Here is a 16587-nt window from a genome sequence, read left to right on the forward strand (position 1 = left end):
GTCACCTTATTAAGTGGTATGAATGTCAAAGTCCTGTCCTTAAAAAATAGCATTAGCCGGCCGGCCCCCTTATGAGACAAGATCATGAAGGAGTCAAATCTGATATCATTACCAATTAGATTTTTGGCTTTAGCCACAAATTCAGAAACAAAAGACAAAGAGTTCTCTCCACCCTCTAAAATGTGACGTAAGATGAGACATACCATGCAGTTCACTCACTCTCTTGGCTGAAACTAAAGCAAGGAGGAAGACTGTCTTTAAGGTACTATCTTTGAGGGAAGATCTCTATCCAAGGTGTTCTTCAGGACCCATAGGACCTTAGTCACATCCCAGGAGGGTGGTTTTAGTTCTTGAGGAGGCCAAGACTGTTTGAAACTCCTCATCCAGGCTGAGAGTTCCAAAAATTGGAAACATCCAGTCCTTTCAGTTTGAATACTTGGCTCAAGGCTAAGTAGTACCCTTTCATCGCAGTGACTGAAAGGGCCTTCTTGTTCCTAAGAAACACTAAGAAGTCTGCAATCAGGGGAATAGTGGCTTTGAGTAGAGCAATATTCCCCCTACAACACGAATCACATTAGATTTTCCACTTTGCCTTAGTAAACTGCTGCGGAAGACTTTTGGAGGTAACCAGAAAGCTGCTCTGCAGTTGGCTTTGAAAAGACTTTCTTTCAGTGAAGATGCTTGATAGTCTCCAACTGTATTGGGATAGGCAATGTACTGCATCGTAGAATATTTTTATGTGAGGTTGGCGTAGCAGGTTTGGCCATTCTGGAAGTTCTTGGTATTTCTGCGAGAAATTCCAGCAGGTCAGAGTGCTACTCCGCTACTGGCCATTTTGGGGCCGCTAGTGTTACTCTGAATCCCTTGTATGTTCTGATTCTGTTCAGTGTCTGACGAATCAGATAGAATGGTGGGAAGGTGTAGAAGTCTAGACCATCCCACGGGTGTTGAAATGCATCTTCCATCACTACACAACTTGGTCTGGAACTGGAGAGCAATACACTGGGAGTTCGTGATTCAGGTGGGTGGCAAACATGTCCAAAGATGGGGAACACCACAAAGTCACAAGAGAAGGTGGCGCATATAGTGACGTCATCATGTTTGAATAAGGCTGCACGTTCAAATTTATGTATCTGAACAATCAGCCTGACAGTATTCTTAGAAGAATTTCTTGGAATGGCAGAAATAGTTACACTCAACTTCTCAGCTTTATTAAGCTTGGAAGGAGAAGCCTGCTTGGAGCATAAAGATATTGTCAACTCTGGTGGGGGGGAGGGGGGAGACAGCCAAAGCGGTCCGACCACCCTCAAAGTAGACAGATAACAAATTTCCTGACTCATTTCGGGCAATTTTAGGAGTTTTCTACTGAGGACCACTAGGTGTATGAGGCATGCCTTTCTCGTTAATACGCATTGGTGATTGGTAATCACGATTTTCCAATAAGGCTGCTTCAATATGAGGGAAAATGGTAGGCTTAACTCTAAGGTCCTTTTGGGAATGAAAAGATGCTTTTCACTTTTCTAAAAGAAGTCACTTCTATAGGGTGAATATTTTATCTGCATAGTCTGATAAATATAACTCCCCGCTCAACCCATTCATGGGGGTTGAAGGGGATCTAGACATAACAGTATTATCTTGTATAGAAGCATCAAGCAGATCTGGCTCAAGGAGCATATCTACTGTAGCCAGGAGATCCATGATAAGAACAAGCTCAATTTTATAATGCACATTACTAACATTAGGTAATAACATATTAATGAAATTGCGGACATTGCCTTTTGTGACAAAAACCTCAGAAGGCTCCTGACACGAAGAAGTAAGTGGGGAGATAATGTTCGATCCAAAATCTACCTTTTGCTTCTTCGCATTACTAAGAGAAGGCAAAGGAGGAGATCGATTTCCCTTGGCTTTGCTCTTGCAGCGAGAACGATATCTATCTCACTGGGAGGATGACCATTCCCTACAATACTCACAAGAAGATTCCACCGAACATCTCTTCCCTCTACACGACGGACATAACAGGTGAGGATCCACTTACCCCTGGCTCATGAAGGTACCCCAAGGGCAACCATTACAGCCAGGGCAGGAACATATCAAATTTGACTTAGTCGAAAGGCGCACACTCTTAACTCACAAATAATGAATCAGCAAGTGACAAGGAATATCAAAGACACAAGAAAAAAGCACTAAAGCAACAAAGAGTGGGCAATGCAACCAGCATAGGAGTAAAGGCAGGCATGTCAGACTACCTTCACAGCCAGAAGCATTGCGAGAGAACGCTTGATATAAGCAGAGAGGATTATGGACAGCAGTTGCCTAGCAACATAACATGACGTACTCTACCAACTTATTTTTTTATTGTCTAGCCGTAGAAAACAAATTCAGAAGTAACCCAATTAAATGACTCATCAGTTTGTATCCACGAAGGAATAAATACTATTTATTACTTTATCAAGATGCTACAAAATTTACAGAACAAAACTAACCTTTGTAGCTTTATATAGAGATATTTGATACTTATAATTTTCCTAACTAGTCAGATATTCAAAATAAAACATACAGAAATCTCTATAAACTCACTCTTTTGATTGCTGCCTTGGGAAATGCTGCCCTTCGGTACATTTCATAGCGGTCTAACTGATCCTCAGTAAAATTTGACACAAGAACTCTGGAAAAAAAAAAATTTAGGTTACATAAATGATTTGAATGCTGAGAAAGATATAAATTTTGTTTACATTTTTGGAAATGGGTAAAACAAAATTTACACTACAAATGTCACAATAAAACTAAACAAGCAAAGATGGAGTGACATATTACTCTTATCTTGAACCCTTTTATTATTAGGTAGAAGGTTGGCCAGGGCACCAGCCATCCGTTGAGATGCTGTGCTACCACTATAGAGTTATGGGATCCTTTGGATGCCTCTCTCTGGCTACAGCTCATTTTTCCTTTACCTACCATTCACAGAATAGTCTCACTTATTCTTTACACTTCTCCTCTATTCTCATACACCTGAGAACACTGAGATCATTGAACAATTCTTCTTCCTTCAAGGGGTAACTACTGCTATATGATTATTCAGTGGCTAATTTCTTTTTGGTAAGGGTACGAGACTCTTTAGCTATGGTAAGCAGCTCATCTAGGAGAAGGACACTCCAAAAACAAACCATTGTTCTCTAGTCTTGGGTGGTGCTATACTCCCTGTACCATGGTCTTCCACCATCTTGGGTTAGAATTCTTTTGCTTGAGGGTACACTCAGGCATTTTCAATTTTCTATAGTTTACATATGAAAGATACAATCAAAGGATGTTGCTGTTTTTAAAATATTTTATTTTGATATCTCATTATTTCTCGTAGTTTATTTATTTCTTTGTTTCCCTTCCTCAATGGGCTATTTTTCCTGATTGGGGCCCTTGGGCTTATACCATCCTGCTTTTCCAACAAGGGTTATAGCTTAGCTTGACATAATAATAATAATAATAATAATAATAATAATAATAATAATAATAATAATAATAATAATAATAATAAATAGAGAACATTAGAATTGCTGTAGTAATTCTTAGAAAGGACTCCACACACAATTTGCCAGTAATTAGCTCTTAGCCATATTGAAATAATAGAAAGATTGGAAATAGCATATTATTGATTATAGGCCTAAAAGGGGACCTAAACTACACTTTTTAACCAAGTAACCAGCATTTCACAGTCTAGGGAGATGTGCATGAGTGCTGTAATTCAAGGGGTATTAGTTTGTTGAGTGTAGTTGGAAAAGTGTATGGTAGAGTACTGATTAATAGGATTAAGGATAAAACAGAGAATGCAATCTTAGAAGTACAGGGTGGTTTTAGAAGAGGTAGGGGTTGTATGAATCAGATTTTTACAGTTAGGCAGATATGTGAGAAATATTTGGCAAAAGGTAAAGAAGTGTATGTTGCGTTTATGGATCTGGAAAAAGCATATGATAGAGTTGATAGGGAAGCAATGTGGAATGTGATGAGGTTATATGGAGTTGGTGGAAGGTTGTTGCAAGCAGTGAAAAGTTTCTACAAAGGTAGTAAAGCATGTGTTAGGATAGGAAATGAAGTGAGCGATTGGTTTCCGGTGAGAGTGGGACTGAGACAGGGATGTGTGATGTCACCGTGGTTGTATAACTTGTATGTTGATGGAGTGGTGAGAGAGGTGAATGCTCGACTGCTTGGACGAGGATTGAAACTGGTAGACGAGAATGACCATGAATGGGAGGTAAATCAGTTGTTGTTTGCGGATGATACTGTACTGGTTACAGACGCGGAAGAGAATCTTGGCCGATTGGTGACAGATTTTGGAAGGGTGTGTGAGAGAAGGAAGTTGAGAGTTAATGTGAGTAAGAGTAAGGATATGAGATGTACGAGAAGGGAAGGTGGTGCGAGGTTGAATGTCATGTTGAATGGAGTTACTTGAGGAGGTGGATCAGTTTAAGTACTTGGGGTCTGTTGTTGCAGCAAATGGTGGAGTGGAAGCAGATGTACGTCAGGGAGTGAACGAAGGATGCAAAGTGTTGGGGGCCAGTTAAGGGAGTAGTAAAAAATAGAGGGTTAGGCATGAATGTAAAGAGAGTTCTGTATGGGAAAGTGATTGTACCAACTGTGATGTATGGATCGGAGTTGTGGGGAATGAAAGTTACGGAGACACAGAAATTGAATGTGTTTGAGATGAAGTGTCTAAGGAGTACGGCTGGTGTATCTCGAGTAGATAGGGTTAGGAACGAAGTAGTGAGGGTGAGAACGGGTGTAAGAAATGAGTTAGCAGCTAAAGTGGATATGAATGTGTTGAGGTGGTTTGGCCATGTTGAGAGAATGGAAAATGGCTGTCTGCTAAAGAAGGTGATGAATGCAAGAGTAGATAGGAGAAGTACAAGAGGAAGGCCAAGATTTGGGTGGATGGATGGAGTGAAGGAAGCTCTGGGTGATAGGAGGATAGATGTGAGAGAGGCAAGAGAGCATGCTAGAAATAGGAATGAATGGTGAGCGATTGTGACGCAGTTCCGGTAGGCCCTGCTGCTTCCTCCGGTGCCTTGGATGACCACGGAGGTAGCAGCAGTAGGGGATTCAGCATTATGAAGCTTCATCTGTGGTGGATAATGTGGGAGGGTGGGCTGTGCCACAATAGACAGGCCACCCTAGCAGTATCAGCCAAACTCGGTTGAGTCCCTTGTCAGGCTGGGAGGAACGTGGAGAGGAAACATCCCCTTTTTTGTTTCATTTGTTTGATGTCGGCTACACCTTAAATTGAGGGAAGTGCCTTGGTATATGTATGTATGTATATATAAAATATGAAGAGAGACTTACGTCAACCTGTTCAACATGAAAAATTTACTGTAAGTTTGAACTTTTCCCTAAGTTCAACTGATTCAACTGCCTGATTGGGAAGATCTTTTCACATGTGGGTAACAGCTGGAATAAAACTTCTAGAATACTCTGTAGTGTTGAGCCTTATAAAGAAGGTAAAACTATCAGATTTAACTGCATATCTAGCACTATGTACAAGATGGTACAGGATGGGAAGATCTGAATGCAAAGGATGGTCAGAATTAAGAAAAATTTTATGCAACATGCTTAAAGAACTAACTGAATAATAGTGCCAGTGATTAAAATCATGCTTATCAATATGAAATTTGTTCCACAAATTAAGATGGAGAGAGAGCAGCTGAAGACCAAACAGGAGAACAACAATCGAAAAAAGGTAGAATGAAAGAATTACTGTCAAACATTTCGCAAGGATAGATTGGTCACTAAAAATCTTAAAAGACTCAATAAACCAATTTTTTTTGGCAACTGACGAAATGACCAAATTTGCTTCTCAAAAGTAAATTTACAATAAAGAATCACATGTAAAACTTTATATGGGTTGTACATAAAGAAACATAATCAATGCAAAGATCTGGATGTTGAGGAGTACTATCCTTGACCACACTTTGAGTTTTATTAGGGTTCAAATTCATGCTCCATAATTTTCAGCATGCACTAATTTTAGCTACATCTCTACTAAGGGATTCAGCAACCCCAGGTCTACATTCAGAAGATAGAATTGATGTAAAGAGAGTGGCATCATCTGCATATGCCACGAGCTTGTTTTCTAGGCCAAACCACATGTCATGTGTATATAGTATGAAAAGTAATGGGCTAAGAACACTACCCTGAAGAACAAGATATTAGATTCCTATACCCACTATGGGGTCCATCAACAACTACTCTTTGCAATTTATTACTTAAAAATTTAATTATCATGCTAAGAATAGACCCACTTACTCCCAACTGTTTGAGTTTGAAAACAAAGGCCTCATGATCAACACGGTCAAAGCCAGCACTAAAATCAAGGCAAATCATACAAACTTCAAGGAGTGATTTAGAATTTCTTATTTTTCTATCCATTTTAAAGACAATTAAAATAAATCCCCCATTTATATTCATATAAACACATGGTCTTACAGATTTCCATCTTGTCATGATTCTTAAACTCTGTTGAAGCAAAAATGGCAACCTATTTATATTGTACTACTGTGATATCTACACACTATTATACTTATATTATCTTAACTCCTTATTTGGAACTTCCATATACCTGCCATCAAATCAGAGTTAATATCAAGAGTCCTTTGTGAAAAATTAATTATGGAAAAAGCTTTGATCTCATCTACAAACATTCTATTTTGCTGCTTTGACTTCAAGATGATGTCTGAGCCAATCAGAATTATATTATATGAAACTAATTCTTCCTTACTTTCTGGCACATTCTCTAATAGTCAAAATGTATCTTCCCCAAAGTTTTTAGTCCTACAAAGATAAGACTAAATTGTTTGAGTGGGTCCTCCTCCTTCTTAGCATGAGCTGAGGGACTGCAGATTAAAGCTGTAGACTGGTCCTGGCTACCTAGGCTTTGTTTCTGCTATGTCAATAGATGCAAAAAAAGATCTATTGATAGTAACTTCAAGAATTTATTCATCAAAGAAAGCAGGAATTTTGTAAACCATACTTCAATAAGCACAATAAAAAATAAAATCATAATTTTCAGTGTAAACTCAAATAAACAAGCATAAATAAAACTAATAAGTAGTATCCTTAAGCCTCAAGGTATGGTAAAATATTTCTGGGGAACCTGTTTCTCAAAATGCTGACATAGCATTTCAAATAATACTAAACAGCCCAATCAATTCTACAAAGCTCAAAGACCCGAGAAAGCACAGACCTACATTCTTTAATAGCCAAGACTAAAATCAGTTTCTGTAACACCAGGTTGAGAGAGGCACCATTCTATAATGCTATTTACTGCTAGTCTAATACAAAATCTAACTCAGACTTTCTTATGCCCTCAAAAGAACTTCAGAGATCTTTCAATTACTTCTAATGTTCACAAGGCTTCAGAGGGGCAAAGTCTCAAAGGAAAAATGATGAGTCAGCATAGTGCAGGAGCCTTTAATTTCTCTACATGACAAATTTGGAATAATTTGTATTTTTCCTAACTATACAAACATGAAGCTCTTTAATTTACATAGGAGTATTATTTCACCACTACCTGAAACTAGCCGTTAAAGATTTTGTGAGGTGTAACTACCCTCCACTAGTCAGCAGAGGGTGGTAGCTGGGGTAGACCAACCAACCGGCTCACATCAACACTAGTAAACAACCGTCACTTTGCAATTGCGGCAGGACTTTTGGGGGGAAGATGATGGTGGGATTAGTATGTATAAAGAGCAGGTTTGTATAATTAGGAAAAATACATATCATTCCAAAGTTGTCATTTGTTCTGGCACCAGCCACCCATTGAGATACTACAGCTAGAGAGTTATTGGATCCTTTGACTGGCCAGACAGTATATTGGATTCCTCTCTCTGGTTACGGGTCATTTTTCTTTTGCCTACAGACACCAAATAGTCTCGCCTAATCTTTAAACATTCTCCTCTGTCCTCATACACCTGACAACACTGAGATTACCACACAATTCTTTGCTCACGGGGTTGACTACTGCAATGTAATTGTTTAGTGGCTACTTTCCCCTTGGTAAAGGTAAAAGAGAATCTTTAGCTATGGTAAGCAACTCTTCTAGGAGAAATATACTCCAAAATCAAACCATTGTTCTCTAGCCTTGAGTAGTCCTATAACCTCTGTACGGGCACAGTATTCTGTCTTGTTTCTTTTCCTCTTATTTATTTATAGTTTATGAAAGATCTAATTTATTATTGTTACTGTTCTTAAAATATTTTATTTTAATTCTTCATTATTTCTCTTGTAGCTTATATATTTCCTTGTTTCCTTTTCTCACTAGGCTGTTTTCCCTGTTGGAGCCCTTGCACTTATAGCATCCTGCTTTTCCAACTAGGGTTGTAGCTTAGCTAATAATAATAATAATGATAATAATAATAATAATAATAATAATAATAATAATAAATACAAATCTTATAGGCAACTCTCCCCATGGTGGTGGAAGTCCTAAAACCAACTGGCTAGAGACTGTCCCGGAGTGACACTCCTAGCTGCGAACAAGCTTTTTAGAGGGCACCCTGACACCTTGTGATCCTTCTAGAATGATGTCCTGGACAATCAGTGATAGCATAGAATTTAGCAATGTGGCTTGACCAGGTAAGCATAAAACTAGACATTGCCGACTCCACCTCATTTGGAGAACGGGAACATAACAAATATATATACACATACAGTATATCAGGTTGCACAAAGGGCATGGTACCCACTGCAGCTAGAGAAGGTCAGCTTGCAGAGTTCCTGAATGAAATAGATAGTGGCCAGTCACTCACTCATTCATTCTAGACTTACTCTGTCTTCAACCAACTGCTACTTGTCCTACAAGGGAGCTGAGGTGTTAACTGACCTAAAGTAAACATGTCAAAGTTGCTGTGAGTTATGTCTTGCAGGTAGTAGGCGGTGGAACGTTGTTTGTCTTTTCCACACACCCGCTTGTAACACCTGCGTTACAGAGAAATCCTTCTTTAAAGACGTCATGGGCACGGAGATGGCAGCTGGAATGGGAGTAATCAGATTGGATGGCTCTCTCAACTACCAGCTTGATCCAGGAAGATATGGAGTTCTTTGTGATCTTCCTCGTTTTTCCCCGCGCTTACGAAGGCCCTGCTCATTTGTGGGCAGGCTCTCTTTGTTCTTTTCAAGTACTTCCTCAGCACCCTCACAGGGCAGAGTAACATAGGACACACCATGAAGCTCGTTGACTTTCTTGGCAGAGGATAGGGCTAGGAGGAAGACCATCTTCAGGGTCGAGTCCTGATCTGAGACTTCATGAAGAGGTTTGTAAGGGGCTCTTTTCAACGAATGTAGAACTTTGACTATGTTCCAAGAGGTGGTCTTTCTTCTGACTGAGGGCATGTGCTCTCAAAATTCTGTATGAGGAGAGACAGCTCCTTCGAGGAGGAAATAAAAACATTATTCAGCTTGGAGATGGGGCTCAAGGCCAAGCAACAGCCTTTTACCGCCAACACTGAACAAATTTTTCCTCCCTGAAGTACAATAGCAACTATGCTATTGTTGGAATAGTGGCACTAAGAGGAGAAATACCCCATCCACGGCACCAACCCCAAAAAACAGACCACTTTGCCTTATATACTGAGGCAGACAACTCCCGGAGGTATCCTGCCATTCTCTTAGCAACTGGTCTCAAAAACCCCTTCTTTGTGAACAGTTCCTGAATAATCTCCAGGAGTGAAGTCGAAGTAATGGGATCACTGGATGGAACCTTTCCATATGGGGTTATCCGAGTAGATCGGGAAGTGTGGGGAGCTCCTTCAGTTCCTCTGTTAGCAGATACAGATTCTGCATGATGCTACAGTAAAGCTATTAGGGTCATCAACAGATCTTGAGAAGCCCTGACTTTGTTTAAGAGCCTCCTTACTAGGCAGAAGGGGGGGAATGCATAAACGTCCTGTCCCACAGATTGTGGAAGGCTTCCTACCGGAACGTCTGGGGCTCCGGTACTGGAGAGCAGTACACTGGAAGCTTCCCATTTGGGGACATCGCAAATAGATCGATTGTTGGCGAACTCCACACAGTTTGATTGTTGGCGAACTCCACACAGGTCGATTGTTGGCGAACTCCACACAGGTCGATTGTTGGCGAACTCCACAGTCAAAACTTTGTTGGCTATCTGTTGTTTCAAGAACCATTTGGAGCCTACTATAACAGCCCTGCTCAGATTGTCCGCCAGCACGTTCTTCTTGCCCGGAAAGAATCGGCTTGAAAGGGCTACCGAGTTGTTTTCTGTCCATTTGAGGATTTCCACAGCCAGCTGGCATAGGTGCTGCGAAAGGGTACGTCCTTGTTTGCTAATATGCAACACCACCGTAGTGTCGCTCAACACTATGGAATGTCCTGAAAGGGACCGATGGAAATACTTGAGGGCAAGAAAGGCTTCCCTCATTTCCAAGAGGTTTGTGTGGCACTGCTGCTTGGATTCAGACCACTGTCCAGATACTGTGAGGTGCAACAGATGAGGTCCCACCCTTCTTTTGAAGCATCCATGAAGACCAACAAATACGGGGGAGGAGAGAGGTGTACTCCCCTGAGCAGAGTGGTGTCCAACATTCACCATCTCAGGTCTCTCTTCTGCTCTTGACCTACTAGTGAGTCCACATGCTGAAACCAAAGGTCTTCAGCTGTCACTGTAGAGATGTGATGTGCAGACGACCATTGGGAACTAACTTCTCTATAGAAGTTAGGTGTCCCAGCAGCCATTGCCACTTGTGTGTTGGCAATTTGTCTAGCGATAGAAAGATCTAGGTTATCTCTCTCAGTCTCTTTATTCGCAGAAAAATCTTGCCTAGTTTGGTCCTGATTCTCATTCCCAGATATACCGTGTCTTGGGCTGGTTGCACGTGGGTCTTCTCATAATTTACCATGATTATTAGTACCGTATTATCATTATTAGTAGCCAAGCTGACCCCCTAGTTGAAAAAGCAAGATGCTATAAGCCCAAGGGATCCAACAGGGAAAATAGCCCAGTGAGGAAAGGAAATAAATAAACGATATAAGAAGTAATGAACAATTAATATAACATATTCTAAAAACATGAACACCATTAAAACAGATATTTCATATGTAAATTATAAAAAGACTTATGTCAGCCTGTTCAACATAAAAACATTTGCTTCAAGTTTGAACTTTTGAAGTTCTACTGATTCAACTACCCGATTAGGAAGATCGTTCCACAACTTGGTCACAGCTGGAATAAAACTTCTAGAGTACTGTAGTATTGAGCCTCATGACAGAGAAGGCTTGACTATTAGAATTAACTGTGTGCATAGTATTACGAACAGGATGGAACTGTCTGGGAAGATCTGAATGTAAAGGATGGTAAGAATTATAAAAAATCTTATGCAATATGCATAATGAATTAACTGAACGACAGTGTCAGAAATTAATATCTAGATCAGGAATAAGAAATCTAATAGACCATAAGTTCCTGTCCAACAAAGTAAGATGAGAATCAGCAGCTGAATACCAGACAGGAGAACAATACTCAAAACAAGGTAGAATGAAAGAATTAAAACACTTCTTCAGAATGGATTGATCACCGAAAATCTTAAAAGACTCTCAATAAGCCAATTTTTTGTGCAATTGAAGAAGACACATACCTAGCGTGCTTCTCTAAAGTAAATTGGCTGTCGAGAATCACACCTAAAATTTTAAAAGAGTCATACAAAGTTAGAGAAACATTATCAATACTGAGATCTGGATGTTGAGGAGGCTGACCAGCCACTGTCCCCAGATCTTGGCAAAATGTGAGAATCTGTCTCAATAGAGGAGAAGGGACTTCCTTGAGTCTGCCAGAATCAGCCAATCGACTAGGTATAAGAGCAGACGAAAGCCATTCTTGTGTTTGCCCAGGTGGACACAAGGATGAAGATCCTCGTGAACACCTAGGGTGCTGTGAACAAACTGAAACACAGCACTTTGAACTGATATATCTTTCCTCCTAATGTGAATCTTAGAAACCTCCTTGAGGATGGATGAATGGAGATCTGGAAGTGCACATCCTTGAGGTCTAGCAATATTATGAAGTCCTGTGGTTTGATGACCTATCTAACCTTCTGGGCCGTCTCCATTTTGAACGAGGTCTGATGTACAAACTTGTTTAAGGTCAAGAGACTGAGGAATAGTATCCAGCCTCCAGACACCTTTTCTACAAGAAATAAAAAATTTTAAAAGCCTGGGGACCCTTCCAAGACCTCCTGGAGAGCGTCCTTTTCTAGCATGGTCTGGACTTTGGCTCAAAGGGTCTGAATGGACCCCTTTGCATAGAAATCTGACATCGTCAAAGGGAGGGTCAGAGGAGGGTGAGAGCTCATGAGCTGGCCGGTGTGTACCTCTCTCAACCCTTTTACCCCCAGGCTATTTGGAATTTTTCCAACCCTTAACCCCCAGGGGTTATTTTTTTTCAAGCACATTTTGCAGTACATTTTTTTTAAATTGCTCTAACAGCCTTAATTTCCATCATAGAGAGGTCAGGTTGGTCTCATTCTCTTGGAAAATGCCTGAAGTTTCTCAAAAAATGATAAAAAATATACCAAAAAAAATGTAAATAGCAGTTTTTTGCAAGGACGTACCGGTACGTCCATGGGGGTAAAGGGATGAGTTTTGTGAAACGTACCATTACGTCCTTTGGGGGTAAAAGGGTTAATATGGAACCGGCCAAGGCTTGGCTACATGGAGCATCCACCTCTGCCATCTGCTCTTCAGGCATCCTTCCACCGATAAACTTGTCAGAGGAATGATTTCCCTGACAGGATTGTCCTCGACTACCTCTCCTACCTCCTTTGCCTCTGCTCAAGGCCCTGAGTCTGCGTTGGCTGCTTTGACTGGGAGCTCTTCTTCAACCCCTGAGCTTCAGCCAAAAAAGACCTCTGCGGTAGAAGTGCCACTGTGTGAGAGGGTGAGGTTATTCCCCTTATGGAAAAGGGAGTCCTGACTTGCCTTCCTCCATCTCTCAGCAACTGCCTTGATGTACTCCACATTGAAAAGGGAAGGACCATCCAAAGGGGCGCTGCACAACCTCATCAGTTCCCTCTTTGTTACCTACCTCTGGAATGTTGAAACTACCACATCACGGTACCTCAAAACATAGTTGACCACTGACTGACAACATTCTCAGTTAGGAACTCAAGAGTCCTAGGCTCCATGAGGAGGAAGGACAACAATGCTTCCTTCCTCCTCTACCATCTTGTAGTACTTCCTCTGTCGGACATATGGAAGAGAACTTTCCTTCTTTCCGACTCTGTAGGTCTTGAATTTCTGCCACTTTGGTAGGAGGTTCAGGCCGGCTCAACTCTATAGGTGAAAGCCTATAGTTGTCCGACTTCTCCTACCTCTCTGGCCTTGCTACTGCGTCTGGGATCAGATGGACCTAAACTCCCCTTGGAGGACTCCAGCGGGATGTTAGGAACGCCCGGGGAAGGAACTGTTAGGGAATAGATGGTCGATCCAGAGACCGCCTGCTTCACCGCCTGAACATGGTCCAGAAACCAAGGGGCAGCCCTCAAGAATGGCATTTTTCCTGATTGAGCCCTATGTGCCTGCTTCCTTGGCTTAGGTGGAATGCCATGGAAAGGTTGTGGCTGAAAGGATGTTAGCTCGCACCCATCCTTATGCTAGTCTTCTCTACGGAAGTGAGCGCCATCAATATGTCCTTCCGAACAATCAGCCTGTGAAGAAAAACCTACCTTCCTTTGCCGCGGAACTCGCTGTTCCTCCTCCAAAGCAGACCAACTATAAGCAAAGTACTGGGGAGGCGAGGGCTGATAAGGCGCACACCTTCTCAGCTCGCACAAGTAAGATGTAGTCTACCTGTGCACGCTCCTCTACCTACGTACAACGCGCCAGCAAGGTACCACTCGTCTTAGCTCTGGACAATGTCTCTTGCGCATGAGAGTCTGGATGGGAAGACTCGCTAAAGAGAGCAATATGCGTAACAGAGGTAGCGTGCGCGCCTTCTGACAGACGAGCTGGCCCGGCCACCTCGCTAGGTGGCAGGGTGCACAAGACTCCGCCGCGAAAAGTTGGTCAGTGTATTAATGAGAGAAACTATCCTGCTTTCTTTTTCCACCGCAGGAGGAAGTTGTCCTGTTTTCTTTTCCCCTAAGGGAGAGGAAGGGCAGGCAATTGTTGAGCAATTGGGTGCGAACAGCCAAGCAGGTTCTTGTATAGCACATAGTGCTACGCTGTACCCTACAGACACAACAACAAGGGAGAGGGATCACAGGCAATCACCTCCCACCATCATCATCCAGCTCTGAAAAGCTGTGCTCTGATGGACTAGAGCAGGGCATGGAAGAATCCAACGCCCTTCGGTTGAAACCCCGGGGGAGAGACCACTCAGGAGAAGGCTGTAAGGGAAGATTGCCCAACGCCTGGTGGAGGATGACTCTCCCTCGTAAGGAAAGTTGTCCAACAACTGGGGTGGACCTCCGGACTGCTCACTTCATCTCCCTTCCAGCTGAGCAAACTCAGCCAAAAGATCAACTCCTTGAACTGCCCTTGGGACATAGCCGAAGCTACTTCCTGGGTTTACCCTGAAGGGATCCCCCAAAAAGTCCCTCCGAGGAGTGCTTGTCAGCAACTGCTCACGTCCACCCGCCAAAGCAGAGAGAACGTCGGGGCATGCAGAAGTCAAGGCCAAGGCAGCTGAGCGCATGCAAGACTCTTTCGGTCCTCGACCTACGTAATCTTGTGGGGGAAGATCATAATCAGCCCCTGAGGAGGATGTCTGCTCTCGTTGTGTGCCCAACCGCAGGAACTCCTCCATCCTTTCCTTGCACGGAGAACCTGTGAGCCCCAAGGAAGACCACAGAAGACAAACTGCTTTGACAGAGAAAGACTCCCCATGGTGGCAGCTGGCGGTGCTTCACTAGGGGAAGCAACGGAGGCCCCAAACACGTAAGGTTGTCCCAGAGTCATGTGAGTGCCACTTTAGCTCGACCAACTCTTGATTAAAGTCAAACGAGCAGCCATTATGGAGAGGTCGACACAACGGGGATTGATGGTGAGATTTCTTCCCCTTCGAAGCTGACCTCAAAGGTGAAGGACCCCTTCTCACCTTCTACTTCCGCCATCTACTAAACCTCAACCACTGGGAGGGTGACCACTCCCAACGCACCTGACAAGGAGACGCCTGCATGCAAGAGTGACCCCTACATACAGGGCAGAGACCGTGAGGATCCGTCTCCTCAGCAGACATGAAGGTGCTGCAGCAACGCCCATCATTACCGGGACAAACCCGCATGCTCAAGGATCTCACAGGCAGCCACACCTGAGAAGAAAATGAATGAAAATTTTTTGTTTTTAGGCCAGTTAATTTGAAATATTCATTTTGGTTTTAGCGGAGGAATAAGACAACGTCTGTACTCCACCAAGCCGAAATAAAAAGTGACGGTTGTTTACTAGAGATAGTGTGAGCAGGGTGGTTGGTCTAACCCTGCTACCCCCTGCCCCCTCCGCTAACTAGAGGAGGGTAGTTACACCTTGCAAAAGCTTTAACGGCTTGTTTTAGCTAGCGCCGAAATAATAGTGTAAATAGCGTAAGGTTTGTATTTAGTGCCGAAACAGCTAATTTTACAAAAAATATTAAACACTCACTGCATACGCTCTCTTTCTTCCTCTTCCTGTTCTCTTTTACTTTTGCTTTCACGTCTCCGTTCCAGTTTAGGACAAGTAGGCTGAGGAGTTGCAGGCTTGGGCAACAGAATGTCCCCACTGTCACCAACATCAACATCTTGGTCTCTTTCTGGAGTCAATTCAAGTCCTGAGTAAAAAAAAAAAATCATGCATATGTCTCTTGAGTATTCCATCAAAAATACAGCAAACTAGGAAAATTCTTGCTAATGAGAATGAAGAGAAATCATTTTCATGTGGCTATACTAATGTCTTATACAGAGACTAGTGAGTCAATCTTTAACACATTGATTCTCATTGAGACAAAACACATAAAAATTTAAACCTTTTACCACATGAGAATATTACATAAATTTCTAACATTTTAGTTTTGAAGTAGAGTTGAATAATTTTTTAGAATCTAAAAATGATATTTTCATTATAAAATAAATTTTTGAACATACTTACCCGGTGGATATATATATAGCTAGCGTCTCTGACGTCACGGCAGAAAATTCAAAACTCGCGGGCAATCAGAGATTGGGAAGCTAGGTGTACTACTAGCGCCACCACTCGCCAGGATACTGGAACCATTCCACAAGTCCTCAGGTCTTCTCTGCCCATAGGTCTCTAAAGGGGCGGAAGGGAGGGAATTTAATTAAATATATCCACCGAGTAAGTACAGTATGTTCAAAAATCTATTTTATAATGAAAATATCATTTTTAAACATTTGACTTAGCCGGTGGATATATATATAGTTGATTGACACCCTTGGTGAAGGGTAAGAGACCAGCAGTAAACATCATAGGAATATAACTCAAGAGTTTTGATAAAAACAAACTTAAGGATTCGTACCTGATAAGGAAGCTGACTTTTATGATTCTCTGCCTCATTAGTCCGCTATCCTTATGAAGCCCAGCGATCCACTCAGGGGGCTG

The 16587-nt window shown here is 42.0% G+C and overlaps 1 protein-coding gene across 3 annotated transcripts in view; it reads right to left on the reverse strand.

The window, feature by feature from the left end:
- Positions 1 to 16587, reverse strand: part of LOC137618197 (transcription initiation factor TFIID subunit 11-like) — a 123348-nt gene that overhangs the window by 64658 nt on the left and 42103 nt on the right. For all 3 annotated transcript variants that reach the window (XM_068348288.1, XM_068348289.1, XM_068348287.1), the window contains 2 exons: positions 15634 to 15799; positions 2581 to 2668 (listed from right to left, as the gene is read on the reverse strand). In XM_068348288.1, coding sequence (XP_068204389.1) covers positions 2581 to 2668; positions 15634 to 15799 — 254 coding nt within the window. The remainder of the gene's footprint in view (positions 1 to 2580; positions 2669 to 15633; positions 15800 to 16587) is intronic.

The sequence above is a fragment of the Palaemon carinicauda genome, chromosome 24 (assembly GCF_036898095.1).
Source record: "Palaemon carinicauda isolate YSFRI2023 chromosome 24, ASM3689809v2, whole genome shotgun sequence".
Lineage (NCBI taxonomy): Eukaryota > Metazoa > Arthropoda > Malacostraca > Decapoda > Palaemonidae > Palaemon > Palaemon carinicauda.